Below are 13,559 nucleotides of genomic sequence, written 5' to 3'. Positions count from 1 at the left end.
TAAGAATCTTAAATTAGATCAAAACCACCACGAAAGAAGAGATGAAGGAAGAAGAGGGGCTGCTGCAACCCCCCTGGGCATGTTTTCTCTATATGAGAACATGTGTCTTCCTTATACTTATATCAACCGTCCTTTAAGTCATGTTGCAACATTACCTCATGAATACAAAAGAAAAACCGTAACTGATAGGGGTAATAGAGGACACATAAAAATACTTAAAAACACGTGAATATACAAATGGACCCTGGCTAAAATATATTGGTTCTGGATCTGAATCTGATCCAGATCCAGACCCAATCATGTCACAATATTAAGTATGTAACTTCATCTGTTGTAGAAGATGGTGTATATATATATATATATATATATATATATATATATATATATATATATATATATATATATATATATATATATATATATATATATATATATATATATATATATATATATATGTTCTCTTATTCTGTTTTTGATATTTTATCTTTTAAAGGTTTCTTTATATTTTTGACAAAAATTTTAAGACCTAATATTTATTTTATTTGTAAAATTTCAAGATTTTCTGAGAACACATTGTTTTAAATCTCCAGGAAGAACCCTCATCAAGAAATAGAATAAACCAACATTATGTGTTTACCTGTTCATATCTAAAGCCCTGAGGAAGGAAATCGGAAATGTAATTAAATTATTGCATCATTAGCATAACTGGATCAGCTTCATATTTGTATTGTTCCAGTTTGTTTGCTTACTTAATTAGGTAGATTTTCTATTGGCAGTCTTACTCTTAACTGAAGCTGCAGAACTACTTTATCATTTCTGTGGTGTTTGAGTTAGGCACTATGTCATTGTAAAATATGTGTATGCATGAAGAACATGGTCTCTCTAAGTTATCCTTTTATGGTTCAAAAAGCACCTAGTTATTTTGTAGTGTGAAAGGATAGTACTCTTATTAGGTTTTTTCCATGTCGATCCAAATTCAGAATTGATTTACCATAGGAAGCTTATGCAATTGAATACTTACAAAGTCGTACTCTTGCTTTGGGGTTTAGGGGTCAACTTGCAATAATTTCTTGTATTCTTAGGTGAAATCATAGTGCATAAATCTTTTAAAAGTGTTAATCAATGATGTAACTTGTCATCTATCATCGTGTGTAAGTTGTGTATGTTCCTCATTCTAGGACGTCCCAAGTAGTGATAAAATTATTTCATGTGCTCTCAGATGGTTTTGTCCAGTTTGAACGACAGGTAATCTTATGTTTGTATTCGAACATCCAGAATATAATATCTTTCTCAGTGTTGTAGCCATTTTTTCTTGCATTTTAATTTATTTTACTGCATGTTATTTTTATGCTTAATATGTCGAAACTGCTTATTCACCCAAGAAAAGGTCTGCTAGTACAAATTAGGGTAATTTACATTAGGTGCCTAACATACGGTAAATTTATGTTTAGCTGCCCCAGGTTTTAAATATTTAAAGAAAACAACATAATTTTTAAGAAATTGCTCAGTTGGATGCAACTGTTGGTCTGTGAAACTATTTACTTTCCTTTAATTTTAGCCTTTCTCTGCGGATGTGATAAATGGTAGTACAATATGGCTACCCTTCTGTAACTAAATGCTTCTACAGTTTCCATGTACCAACTTTTCAAAAGATCAATGCACCAACCATCTTAATTGCCTAAAGGAAAGGTTAAACTTGTCATTTTTGGAGTTCAATATAGTTAGGTGAGTAGAAAAAAACTTGGGCTATCATCTGAGCAAATTCTTAAAAAGTTATGTATTTATCATAAATATTTGAAAGTTAAGGCAGCTAGGTAAATTTGTAATAAGTTGGGTGCCCATATGTAAATTATGTTTACATGTCTCTATGGTTAAACATAATTCTAACATTTATGTAAGCAGGATAACTACCTTGAAGAGGCTATGAAAATACGGAACCTTCTTGAGGAATTTCATGGGAACCATGGACTCCGCCATCCAACTATACTCGGTGTTAGAGAGCATGTTTTTACTGGAAGGTTCACATCTTGTATCTGCAGTTGATATTAGTGAATGGGATTTTGGATAAATAATTGACTGTTTTCATATTGTGGTGGTGGATTTCGGACAGTGTGTCATGCTTAGCTTTGTTTATGTCCAACCAAGAAACCAGTTTTGTTACTTTGGGGCAGCGGGTCTTGGCATATCCACTGAAGTAAGTAAATTACAATTTTCTTTTGGTTAATATTTTATCAGCTGCTAGTTGCTAATAAAATAGTATTTCTTATCTCTTATATTTACCATGATTTGTTCAACTTTTACTCAAATTTAGAAAAGTCAGTGAGATATTGGTTTATATCATGTCAACCATTGCATGTCTTTTTGCTGAAACGTTTCAGCCATGTCTTGACAAAATTACACCAATTCTTATAAAATTGACCCAGATTTTGCTTGTATCTTTATCCTCAAAGTTTTTATAGCATGGATCATTTGAGTTGAATAAATGTAATGCAGAAAAAGAGTTGAATTAGTATTTGGATCCTTTGAATGGTATTCTGACCACAGTTATAGGAAGCTGCTACATGGGGAAACTCGCTTCCCCGGAAGCGGGCAAATGCTCGCTTCCCTAAAAGGGAGGGGGAGGGGGAAGCTTTGGGAAACTTGCTTCCAAAATGTGGGAAACTAGAGTCTTTTTAATGAAAATCATGTAATGATGTAGGTGTAAAACAAATATAAAGTGCATAAGCACTAATACAAGTCTAATAAAGGACAATACAAAAGCACCACGGCACTACACAAGCACAAAGTGCATATACAAAACTTCAAAGAGTCAAAAGAAGAACACGAGCATAAAAAATATAAGTTTTATTGATCTCAAATGCTTAATTGAAGTATTAATACAAGAGAGGGAAGAAGCCTCTATTTATACACATAAGAGGGCATTCGGGAGCTCCTAATGGTCATAAATATGATCGTTGGGTAGCCCCCAGCAACTATGGTCTTTTGACCATATATCCCATGCTCTATCCCCAAAAGACTTAAATAATAAAAACAAAAAATTTGCTTCAAATATACAATACCTATTATAATAAGTAAAAAGACCAAAATACCCTTAAGGGCAATACAAATTATGTACACATATATATATATGTATATGTATGTATGTAACCTATTTTAATACCTCCTCAAAGTTACGGTGTGATTACCGAAAGTTTGTTGAGAAGAAACAAAAAATAAGGTGCAACAAGAGTTTTTGTAAAAAAATTTGCGAACTGATATTCTGATGTGACATACGATAACTCAATAGTTTTTATCAAGAATTCATCACGGACATAGTGACAGTCCATCTCAATGTGTTTGGTGTGCTCATGGAGGGTGTTGTTGTTGGTAATATAATTTGCGATTTTATTATCGCAATACATCTTCAAAGGTTTGGAGATGACAACCCTCGTATCTTTGAAAAGATTGCTTAACCATATAAGTTTCATGGTTGTCGTAGTCATTACTCTATATTCAACTTCAGTTGATAATAACGTTACCTTTTACTGCTTTTTGCATTTTCAAGCAATCAATGAATCTCTTAAAAAGACAAAAACCAATAATTGAGATTCTATCATTGAGATTTTATCTCCAATCTGCATCAGTATAAGCAAGTAAATCTAAAGATGAAGATGAGGATAATAAAAACCCTTTAGTTATAGTGTTCTTTCTATATCTGACAATCCGTAATACAACACTCATGTGCATGGTGGTTGGAGCATGTTGGAACTGACTAATAGAATGAACGATATGAGAAGTGTTTGGTTTGGTGATAGATAAGTGAACGACCCATTTAGTTGCCTATAAGGTGTGGGATCTTCAAGAAGAGTCCCATCTTCAAGTATTAACTTATCATTGATCACGTCATGAGTCTCCACTTTCTTATCATCTGAATATCTAGATTTAGTATAAATATTGCCAACAAGCTTCATTTGAGAAATGATATACCCTCTGAGAGATACCTACAAAAATATTTTAAGAAACCCGAATCAAACATATCAAAATTTTCTTTTAAAACATTTTTATTAAAATCACTAACTCCTTGTTTGTCATTCTCGATTATTATCATGTCATCTACATATAGTAGAAAAATAACAATATTGGTACTTGTATTTTTGACAAAAACTGCAGTGTCAATATAACAAGAATGAAATCCGAAATGTGACATAATATTACTGAATCTATCATACCAGGCTTTTTGAGCATGATTAAGGCCATATAGGGCTTTTCGAAGCCTAAGAGGTTTTTCCTCTTCGATATCAAATCTTGGCAGAGGGTTCATATAAATCTCCTTATTTAATTCTCCATTGAGAAATGCATTTTTGACATCAAGTTGATATATAGGTCATTTTGAATAGAGACATCCACTATGAGGGTCCTAACACTGGTCGTCCTAGCTACGGTTACAAAGGTTTCTTCATAATCAATTCTGTATTCTTAGGAGTATCCTTTGGCTATTAACCTAGCTTTATATCTCTCTAGGGTTTCATTACTCTTGGTTTTGACTTTGAATACCTATCTATATCCAATGGTTTTCTTTCCTAATAACAATGTAACTACTTCACAAGTCTTGGCTGTTTTATGGACATCTAATTTTATATTCATTGCTTCAATCCACTGTGAATTTTTTAAACTTCATTGTAATGTGATGGTTCATGATAGGAATGTAGTGCTATCAAGCAAGTTCTATAGTTTGGTGACAATGAGTCATAAGACACAAACCTATTGGGTAGAATAGAAACACGGCTAGATCTTCTAAGTGAGAATTCTTTTATAGGCTAATTATGATCAATCTCTTGATCACCAACTAATGGTTCTTCTTCGGGAGAAGAGTATTTGTCTATTGCTTTTTGAGGATTTCTTTGCTTACACCGTGTATAAACACAATTATCTTTAGTAGATCTTTCATCTACTTTATCACTATATTTAGTAGAACTATCACTAAGTTCTAGACTTTCATCATTAGGATGACCATTATTAACTATAACTTCATCATTCAAGGACTTATCACAACTAGAATCATCTTTTCTAGGAAAGAGATCAAATAAATAGGTATAATCTACTTTCTCTTTTCTATTATCTTTATAAAGGCCATTCTCATTTTCTAAGAAGGTCATGTCTTTAGAAACATAAAGTTTTTTAATTTTAAAATCAAATCGTCTATAGTCTTTTTGGCTTTCTCCATAACCAATGAAAACACTCCCAAGCATCCACCCATGTCGTGGTTGGTACACATAAAGTAGGAAGACAAGGAGCATGTGGGTGGTTATCGATACAAATGGCATCCATCCAGCTAAATGATGGAATAACTTCCATCATGGGATGCTAAACTTAAGGAGAAAGTTTAACAACTATATAAAAAAAGAGAAGCTACGTAAGTTCAGGGTGAAAAAGAAGAAAAGAAAAAAAGCGGGAGAAGAAGTTATTGTAAAGGTGGAGACATCCAAAAATAAAGTTTGAAGTTTTTATTTCTCAATTTGAGTGAAAAAATTAATGCTCCAGTTTGGCATGCCCGGTGGGACCTTCGCAACCATGGTGGGAAGAAACAAGAGTCTGAAGATCAAGTTGGTGCTCGATAGCTAATTAAATGACACGTGGCCACCCTGACCTGCTGAAAACCTCCAAGGGGTGTGGATCAGGGTACTCACTCTGACCCGCAGAGGAGATAAACTCCCTGTGCCCCATTACGATGGGCAACGCCCTCTTTGAATCGCCCGACACCCCCTTTCCCAAAGATGCCCCCAACTCTTTCTCTAGCCCTCCGCCTCCCCGCGACCCTTCTCTCTCTACATCCACCAAGAGGTTCATAGCATTTTCTCTTTCCTCCCCAACTATGGCTTCCTTGAAGCCTTCTCCTGCTTTGCTTTGAGCATCTCAGAGACCTTCAGTAGATTGAGGAAACAGGGCAAGGTGGGTTCTTTTTATTTTCTCATTCATGGTTTCCCTTTTCTTTGTTGATTTTCCCCTATTTAGTTCATTTCTTACTTGATTCACCTGTGTATTTGATTTTCCTTGTGGGGATGCTGATTTTTCTATTTCTTAGGCTCCCATTGCATGTTTTGCATTTTCTTCCCTAGCTTCTGGGGTTTTAGCTTACCCATGTTCATGGTTGTTAATTTATTCCCGATTTATGTATCTTTAGTTCATCTATTTTTTTATTTAGCCCTGTTTTTTCATTTTGGTTTTTCTTTAGTTCATGTATGTTTGGTTAAACCATGCTGGTGTTTTTTTCCTTTTTAGATCTATCAGTAAATCTTTCTTTCGATTACAGTTTTTTTAGTTGCACTCTGTGAGGGCTTTTCCCTCTTTCTTTTTGTTTTTGTGCTGGGGCCTGGACCTATATAAGTTATGTGGGTCTGGCCCCCATTAAAAAATAGAAAAACTTCCCCTTTAAAATATGATATTTTGAGGAAGATGGGATAGGCTTCCGTTGAGTTGCCTACCTTATTTTCTTCTTGTTCTTGGCTCCCTAAAACTAGATTCCTAAAATTAATTTACTAAAACTAGCGTGAGTTGAGGTGCAGGTGTTTATGGTATGCTCTGCAGTCTGCACCTTAGTTTTCTTTACCCCTCCAAGGCTGTGAGTTAAACTCAGAGGTGCAAGTCAGATCTATTATTTGTACCTCATGATCTTAGACAGTGAGGATCAAAGGCACTGTTGCTTATGCATTGACTTGAGGGTTGTGCTTCCTCATGAGCATGTAGATTCATTGAAGGTACTAAACTTTTTTCTGTCTTTTTCTAGCATAAAAGATTAATGGCTGAGGAATGCACACTCTTGGTTAGAGTTGAAAGATGATATGTAGTATGGTAGGAGAAAGAGAAAAGGGATTCTACTTCATGATTGTTGATATGGGACATGCTCTACAATGTTCAGAAATAAGTATTACATTGATAAACTGATTCTGATTAAAAAACATATCTTGCTTTGGCTACTTGATATTCATTCATCAATGGTTTCTCTAAATAAAATGCTGGTTCATATCATATAACATTATCCTTTGATTCTCAATGGTTTGGCTACCTGATCATTAATACTTTCCTTAATCAAATGCTGATTCATATCAATATGCTACAATTCTCAGTGGTTTGTGGGACTCAATGAAATAAATTAATACTTTCCTGTTGTCAAATATGATTTTGGAACTGCTTGATTCAATATAGTCAATGTAAGTTTTTATGCTGTTCTTTTTATAAATTTGGACATTAGTCCTCAAACATGCTTAATGCATTATGACAATGATGGGAATGAGATTTTATAGTTATCTTAAATGGCAATTTTGAGATAGCTGAAATCCCAGTAGTTGCTAGAGAACATACCAAACTCCATTAACCCATAGTTTATTGTCATAGATTTTTTTTTTACTGTGCATTTGTGCCCACCCTAGCTTAAATTCCTGGCTCTGCCTCTGACTAAGGTACAGAAATGACTGAAATACCCTTACACGATATTACATAATCTTAACACTTTTTACATGGGAAAACTCGAAGCTTGCTTTGGAAGCTAGAAACTCCTCGCTTCCCCGAAAGGAAGGAAAGCTTTGAGAAACCCGCTTCTAAACTTTGGGAAACTCGATTCCCTATAGTGGGAAGTCTGTTTCCTCTTTGTTTCCCAAATCGATTCCCTTTCGCCTCTTAAAAAATTATAATTTTTTTAACAGGCTTGCATGTTTGGTTTCAAATTGATTTATATTTGTGTTCATGATATTTCTTATTTTCTTCTACCCAGCCTTGATATTGCTTTCTATGTGTTTCTTTTTCATTTTTCATGCACTTCATTATCACGTCATAACTGTACGCCGCTTCTCGCTTCATACTACTTTTAACACTCGATTCCCAGCTTCTGCTTCACACATTGCTTCTTGTATCCATTTTGTTTCTTGGTAACTATGTTCTGACTCCTCTCTTTGAATAATTGGTAGTTTTTTATACATTTTAAATTCCTTTATTCTTTAGCCTACCTACTGTAGCAAAAAGAGCTGATACCAATGAATTTAAATTTATTTGAATGTTTTAATGGGTGATTTCTCTTTTCCTCCTACTTATGTATTTTTTTAATAAGCTTGAGGGTGTTTAGGTACTTTTGTGATATATATATATACACATATATATATATAGGTACGGATGTATTATCTTGTTTTACATGTTTGTGATATCAGTGACAATATAACAGTGGGGTTTTTCATGATTTTTGTAGCACTTTTTAATTTTTATATAGAAAAGATGGGATTCAGAGAAGCCATAGAGGACTTGTCCAAATTTGTAGATGTAGAGCACCATCCGTTAGCGGCAACTTCCCCATGGTGAGGGCTCAACACCATGAGATTTTCTGAATTTAAGAAAATTGACCTCAATTTTTTACGAATGTATTCAATTTCTGTAAATTACGGACATGTGACTCATTAATAAATGCCGAATAGAAAAAAAAAATAACACATTACAAAACTGACCTCTAAGGGGTGATGATAATGAATTACTTAAAAGATCTACGTTATAACAGATTAAAAATTGCTGCTGCGTTAGCACTTATTGTACCAATTTGACCTATTACAGTCATTGTATGTGCCTTTGATGCCGCCTACGTCATTGTCTAGTAGTATCAATCAATGTTGTTAAAATCGGTTCACTAGGTGAATTAGTTTCTTAAAAAAAAAAACAAATCGAATTGAATTGATCTTGAATTGGCCTCTTTTTACCAGCAGACGACGTCATTAAAAATAAAAAATTTTAATCCCCTTAAAAAATATAAAAAAAAAATGAATTTGAATCGGCCCAAGGCTACCAATACATTTTGTTTTATACAAAATATGGTTGAATGGAATAAATTAGTTACATAACATCCTTAAAATAGACTTGCTTGCTCCTTATTAGAAAACAATCAAAGCCTGCATAAAACAATATGTAATAAAAGTTAAAAATTCATTGAAGATAGGAGAAATGTCTAAAATAGGGATGAGAGAATGATGGTGGCCTTGGCATTTACATATTAAAAAATGTAAAGAGTAGCAAGAATTTAAAAAATGAAAATAAGAAACTAATACAAAAAAAATCTTAAAATTTGTGCTATATCTATAATGGAAACTAAAAGAGCTACCTTTGATACCCTCTCATTTATTGGCATTGCAACAATGGAAATAGGAGAGAGAGAGAGAGAGAGAGATGGTTCATGTAAATATAAGGGAGGGAAAATATGTTGGCTAGGGGCTTAGTTGTCAAATGCGGTTCCTAGGTTGTTTGGGTGCCTAGGCTCTATTTTCCCATTCGAGTCCCTGCCTAGGCCATGGGGACATGATTGTTATTATATTTTTGTTCTTTTTTCTTCTCGTCTTTTTTCTTCTTCCTCCTGCCCCAAAGCCTTTTTTTAAATCTTTTTCTTGTTATTTCTTTCTTTTTTTTCTTGTTCTTTCTTTTTTGCCTTTTACTTTATTATTATTATTATTATTTTTATATTCTCATTTTCTTCTTCCTCCTTTTCCCCTTCCATCTTCTCTTTTTCCACCTCTTCTTCTTCTTCGTCTTTTTCTTCCTTTTTGCCCTTTCTCCTTTTCCTTTTTTCCTTCTTTTTCTCTTTTGAAATTTTCTTTGTTTGTCTTCCTCCTCTCTCCCCTCCTCTCACTTCTTTTTTTATTCGTTTTCTTATTTTTCTTCGTTTTTTTTTTATTTTTTTCCCTTCTTTTCTTTCTTTTTTCCTTTTGTTTTATTTTTGTTATTTACATGTATGCACATGTTTCACACACACACACACACACACACACACACACACACACACACACACACACACACACACACACACACATATATATATATATCATATTCACAAATATCGGTATCGGCTATATTTAGGCGAGGCTATTTCTCTCGATATTATAGGTTTGGTGATAAATCTCGGGAAATTCTTGGGGCTTAAAAAATTAACAAAATATATAAAAGTAATAAAAAAAGTAAGAAAATATCATGCTTATATAATAAAATACATATATAATGAAAGAAATAAGTACAAAATACAAAATAAAGAAGAAAAAAATGTTTAAGATATAGAAAAAACAGCGATAATTGGTTATATCGTGATATTATCAAAATGGCGATATTTCCAAAAGTTGATAAATCTCTGCAATATCTCGGCAATTAAATAAAAATTAAATAAAAAATTCTAAAAAGTAAGTAAAAGTAGAGAAAATAGAAAAATGAAAGAAACAATCTCTTCTTTCCTTCATTCCCTTTCTTGGTTTCCTTCCCTTCCCTTCCTTCTTCCCCTACCTTCCTTTCTTCCCTTTCTTCTTTTCCTTTCCTTCTTTCCTTTCCTTCCCTTCCTTCCTTTCTTCTCTTCTTCTCTTCTTTTGCTTTCCTTCCTTTCTCCTCTTCTTTCTTTTCCTTCCTTTTTCCCCTTTCTTCTTTTCCTTTCCTTCTTCCTTTTTCCCCTTTCTTCTTTTTCTTAACTTCTTCCTTTTTCCCTTTCTTCTTTTCCTTTCCTTCCTTCCTTCCCTTTCTGTAGCGATATTTATCGTGATAATATCACTATATTATCGTGCAAAATATCATTTGCCGATATATTGAAAATATTATGATATATTTTCGATATTATCGGCTATCTTGAAATAGCCAATAATATCGTGATATTCTTAATATATCGGCAATACCAGTGAGTCTGATATATATGTATGTATATATTCAATGCTATGCAATTTTAAGAATTTTACGATATTTTACACTGAATTACACACATGTGTGCATCTGTTTGAGGGGTGCAATATATCTTATATATATATATATATGTTTACATAGATACATTATACAATATAGATATGTTTATGTTCATTGCTATGCAATTTAACGAATTTTACACTAAATTACAAATGTATATAATTACAATCATATCTTTGTTACTAAATTTAACTATTTATTGTAATTTTTATGCTTTTCTTCATATATATTTTTTTTGGTCCAGCCTAGCCCCTGACAAGTCCTTTTTGGGGTTGTTCGCCTTGGTGCCAACTAGCGCTTTTGACAACTAAGGCTAGGGGTTATATAACTGCATTTTTTAAAAAAGTTAAGAGAGAAGAAGGATGAAAGAGGGTGGGGTAGGTTAACTGTTCAATTCAATTTTTTTTTACCTTGGGGAATGCCTAACCGAAAGCGATTGCATGGTAAATGGAAATCAAAAGTTACTGCTATAGTAACGGTCTTGGAGAGAATCTGGGGTGAAGCATATGAATGGAACCATAGAGAGACAGAGTGAGAGATATTCCCTATTTTTCTGGGGCTTTTCTCGAATCAGTTATTTATGGTGATTTCTATATAATATTGATTGTCAACCAGATGAGCAGATTCCTGTTTGGTAGGTGTTTAGTACACATTATGATGCTATAGTTTATGTTTGTTTGGCATTAAATTGCTTCATTCTTTTTCACAGAGTCCGTATGCACTATGGGCACCCAGATGTGTTTGATAGGATCTTTCATTTGACTCGAGGTGGAATAAGCAAGGCATCTCGTGTGATCAACATAAGTGAAGATATCTTTGCTGGTATAATTGAATATATTTAATTATTTCCTGATATTTCAACTCTCTCCCTGTGAATTTAGGGCCCTATTTTGCACTGTTATTTTTACATGATGGTGTAAACTCTTCTGCAGGTTTCAATTCAACTTTGCGACAGGGAAATATCACACATCATGAATACATTCAGGTGATCTATCATTTTGTATATGCAAATTTATCTACTTGGTTGATTGGCTTGCCCTTGATAAGTGTTTCCATATCTTGCAATATTATTTTTTGCAGGTTGGTAAAGGGAGAGATGTTGGCCTGAACCAAATTGCCCAATTTGAAGGCAAAGTTGCTGGTGGTAATGGGGAGCAGGTCTTGAGCAGGGATATTTACCGGCTTGGGCAACTTTTTGATTTTTTCAGATTGTTATCCTTCTACTTCACAAGTGTTGGCTTCTATGTCTGTACAATGGTCTGTATTTTTTGTTCATTTCATCTTCATATCTATGTGTGTGTGTGTGTGTGTGTGCATACACCTATGTGCTATTATTATATGAGTATGACTCTTGAATCGTATTGAACTAATGCAGATGACTGTTTTGACCATCTATATTTTCCTCTATGGAAGGGTGTACCTGGTGAGTTTTGTGTTCTCTTTCCCATTTTTTCTTTTTTTTCACATTTTTACATTTGGGAGTAGAACTATGTAGGTTCTAGAGGTGTCAACGGATCGGATCTGGTTCGGACCCAGGTGAGTCCAGACTCCAAACCTGGATCTATTTTGAGGTGCGGGCACTGGATGCGGACCCAGATCCTATTGGGTCTGCCATAAGAAAAAACATACCCGGTCCCTATAAGGATTACATGAACCAGACCCAGTCCATTCCTGGTAAGATAATATTTTTTATCTTTTTATATTAAAAAAACATGGGTCTTAATTGGAACTCAGGTCGGATCTGGGTCTGGTATGAAATTTCACAAATCATACCCAGTCCATGCCCGGTAAAATAATATTTTTTATCTTTTTATGTTAAAAAATCATTGGTTTTAATTGAAACTCGGGTCGGACCTGGGTCTGGTATGAAATTTCACAAACCATACCTGGCTCCATATAATAATCGGACCCTTTGGGTCTGTCCCGGTTTCTAATCGGACCTTCTTTTTTATCAACAAACCCTGACCCTACAGGTTTGGTACAGGTTGGGTTCGGGTCAAACCTGACCCCATTGACACCCCTAGTAGGATTTGACGAGCTGTAGTCTTTTCCTGATAGAGTTGTTGCTAAGACTCTTTATCTCCTTGTAAAGTTGTTTTTGCCTGTTCATTTTAATTATTTGGCTTCACTCATTTTATATCAGGCCTTTTCTGGACTAGATCGTGCCATTTCCAAGCGTGCTAAGTTGTTGGGGAATACTGCTTTTGATGCAACTTTAAATGCTCAATTTCTGGTTCAGATTGGTGTCTTTACTGCAGTGCCAATGATAATGGGTTTCATAGTGGAATTGGGATTGATGAAGGTTGGCATGAGGATAAGTATTTATTTGAGATATCTACAGGGATTAGTTTTATTGTTTTCACTTATTGCTGTGTTATTATACGTCATGTATACCTACAATTAATGCTCATGTCCTTGTTGAGTGACGATACTGGACATGAGACTGTAATGAAAAGAGGCGGAAGCACCAATGGAGTAAAAAGCACTCTTTAAGAGTGACCTCAAGAGCCAAGAACACAAACACTAAAAGTGCACACACAACTCTCAAAAGTAGAAAATGACCTAAAGTCATAAGTTGGATTTATTGAAGAAAGGAAGAGAAGGGTAAAAAACCCAATGCTTACAAGAGGAGAATACCTCCTCTATTTATAGAGGAGGGAGACTAAAAGGAAGGGACCACAAGGGGCTCCCATGTAGTCGTTGGGAGCCCCAACGGTCATCCCCAACGACTACAAGTGTGGGGCCCTTGTGGTCTTACAAAAAGGAGAAAATAAAAAAAAGAAAAAAGGAAAAAGAGAAAAAGAAAAAAGTAAAAAAGAAAAAGTTACATTGTGGTTTTA

The 13,559-nt window shown here is 34.2% G+C and overlaps 1 protein-coding gene across 1 annotated transcript in view; it reads left to right on the top strand.

Moving 5' to 3' along the window:
* The window catches only part of GSL8 (glucan synthase-like 8), a 209,795-nt gene that overhangs the window by 168,692 nt on the left and 27,544 nt on the right, over window positions 1-13,559 (top strand). The window contains exons 37-43 of the mRNA XM_089995715.1: window positions 1,903-2,018; window positions 2,111-2,194; window positions 11,429-11,541; window positions 11,652-11,704; window positions 11,800-11,976; window positions 12,095-12,142; window positions 12,863-13,021. Of these exons, the coding sequence (XP_089851841.1) occupies window positions 1,903-2,018; window positions 2,111-2,194; window positions 11,429-11,541; window positions 11,652-11,704; window positions 11,800-11,976; window positions 12,095-12,142; window positions 12,863-13,021 (750 nt within the window). The remainder of the gene's footprint in view (window positions 1-1,902; window positions 2,019-2,110; window positions 2,195-11,428; window positions 11,542-11,651; window positions 11,705-11,799; window positions 11,977-12,094; window positions 12,143-12,862; window positions 13,022-13,559) is intronic.

Source organism: Nuphar pumila, chromosome 2 (assembly GCF_984573655.1).
Source record: "Nuphar pumila chromosome 2, dmNupPumi1.hap1.1, whole genome shotgun sequence".
Taxonomy (NCBI): Eukaryota; Viridiplantae; Streptophyta; class Magnoliopsida; order Nymphaeales; family Nymphaeaceae; genus Nuphar; species Nuphar pumila.
The sequence above is the reverse complement of the archived record's forward strand: the minus strand, read 5'-3'. Positions and strand labels throughout refer to the sequence as shown.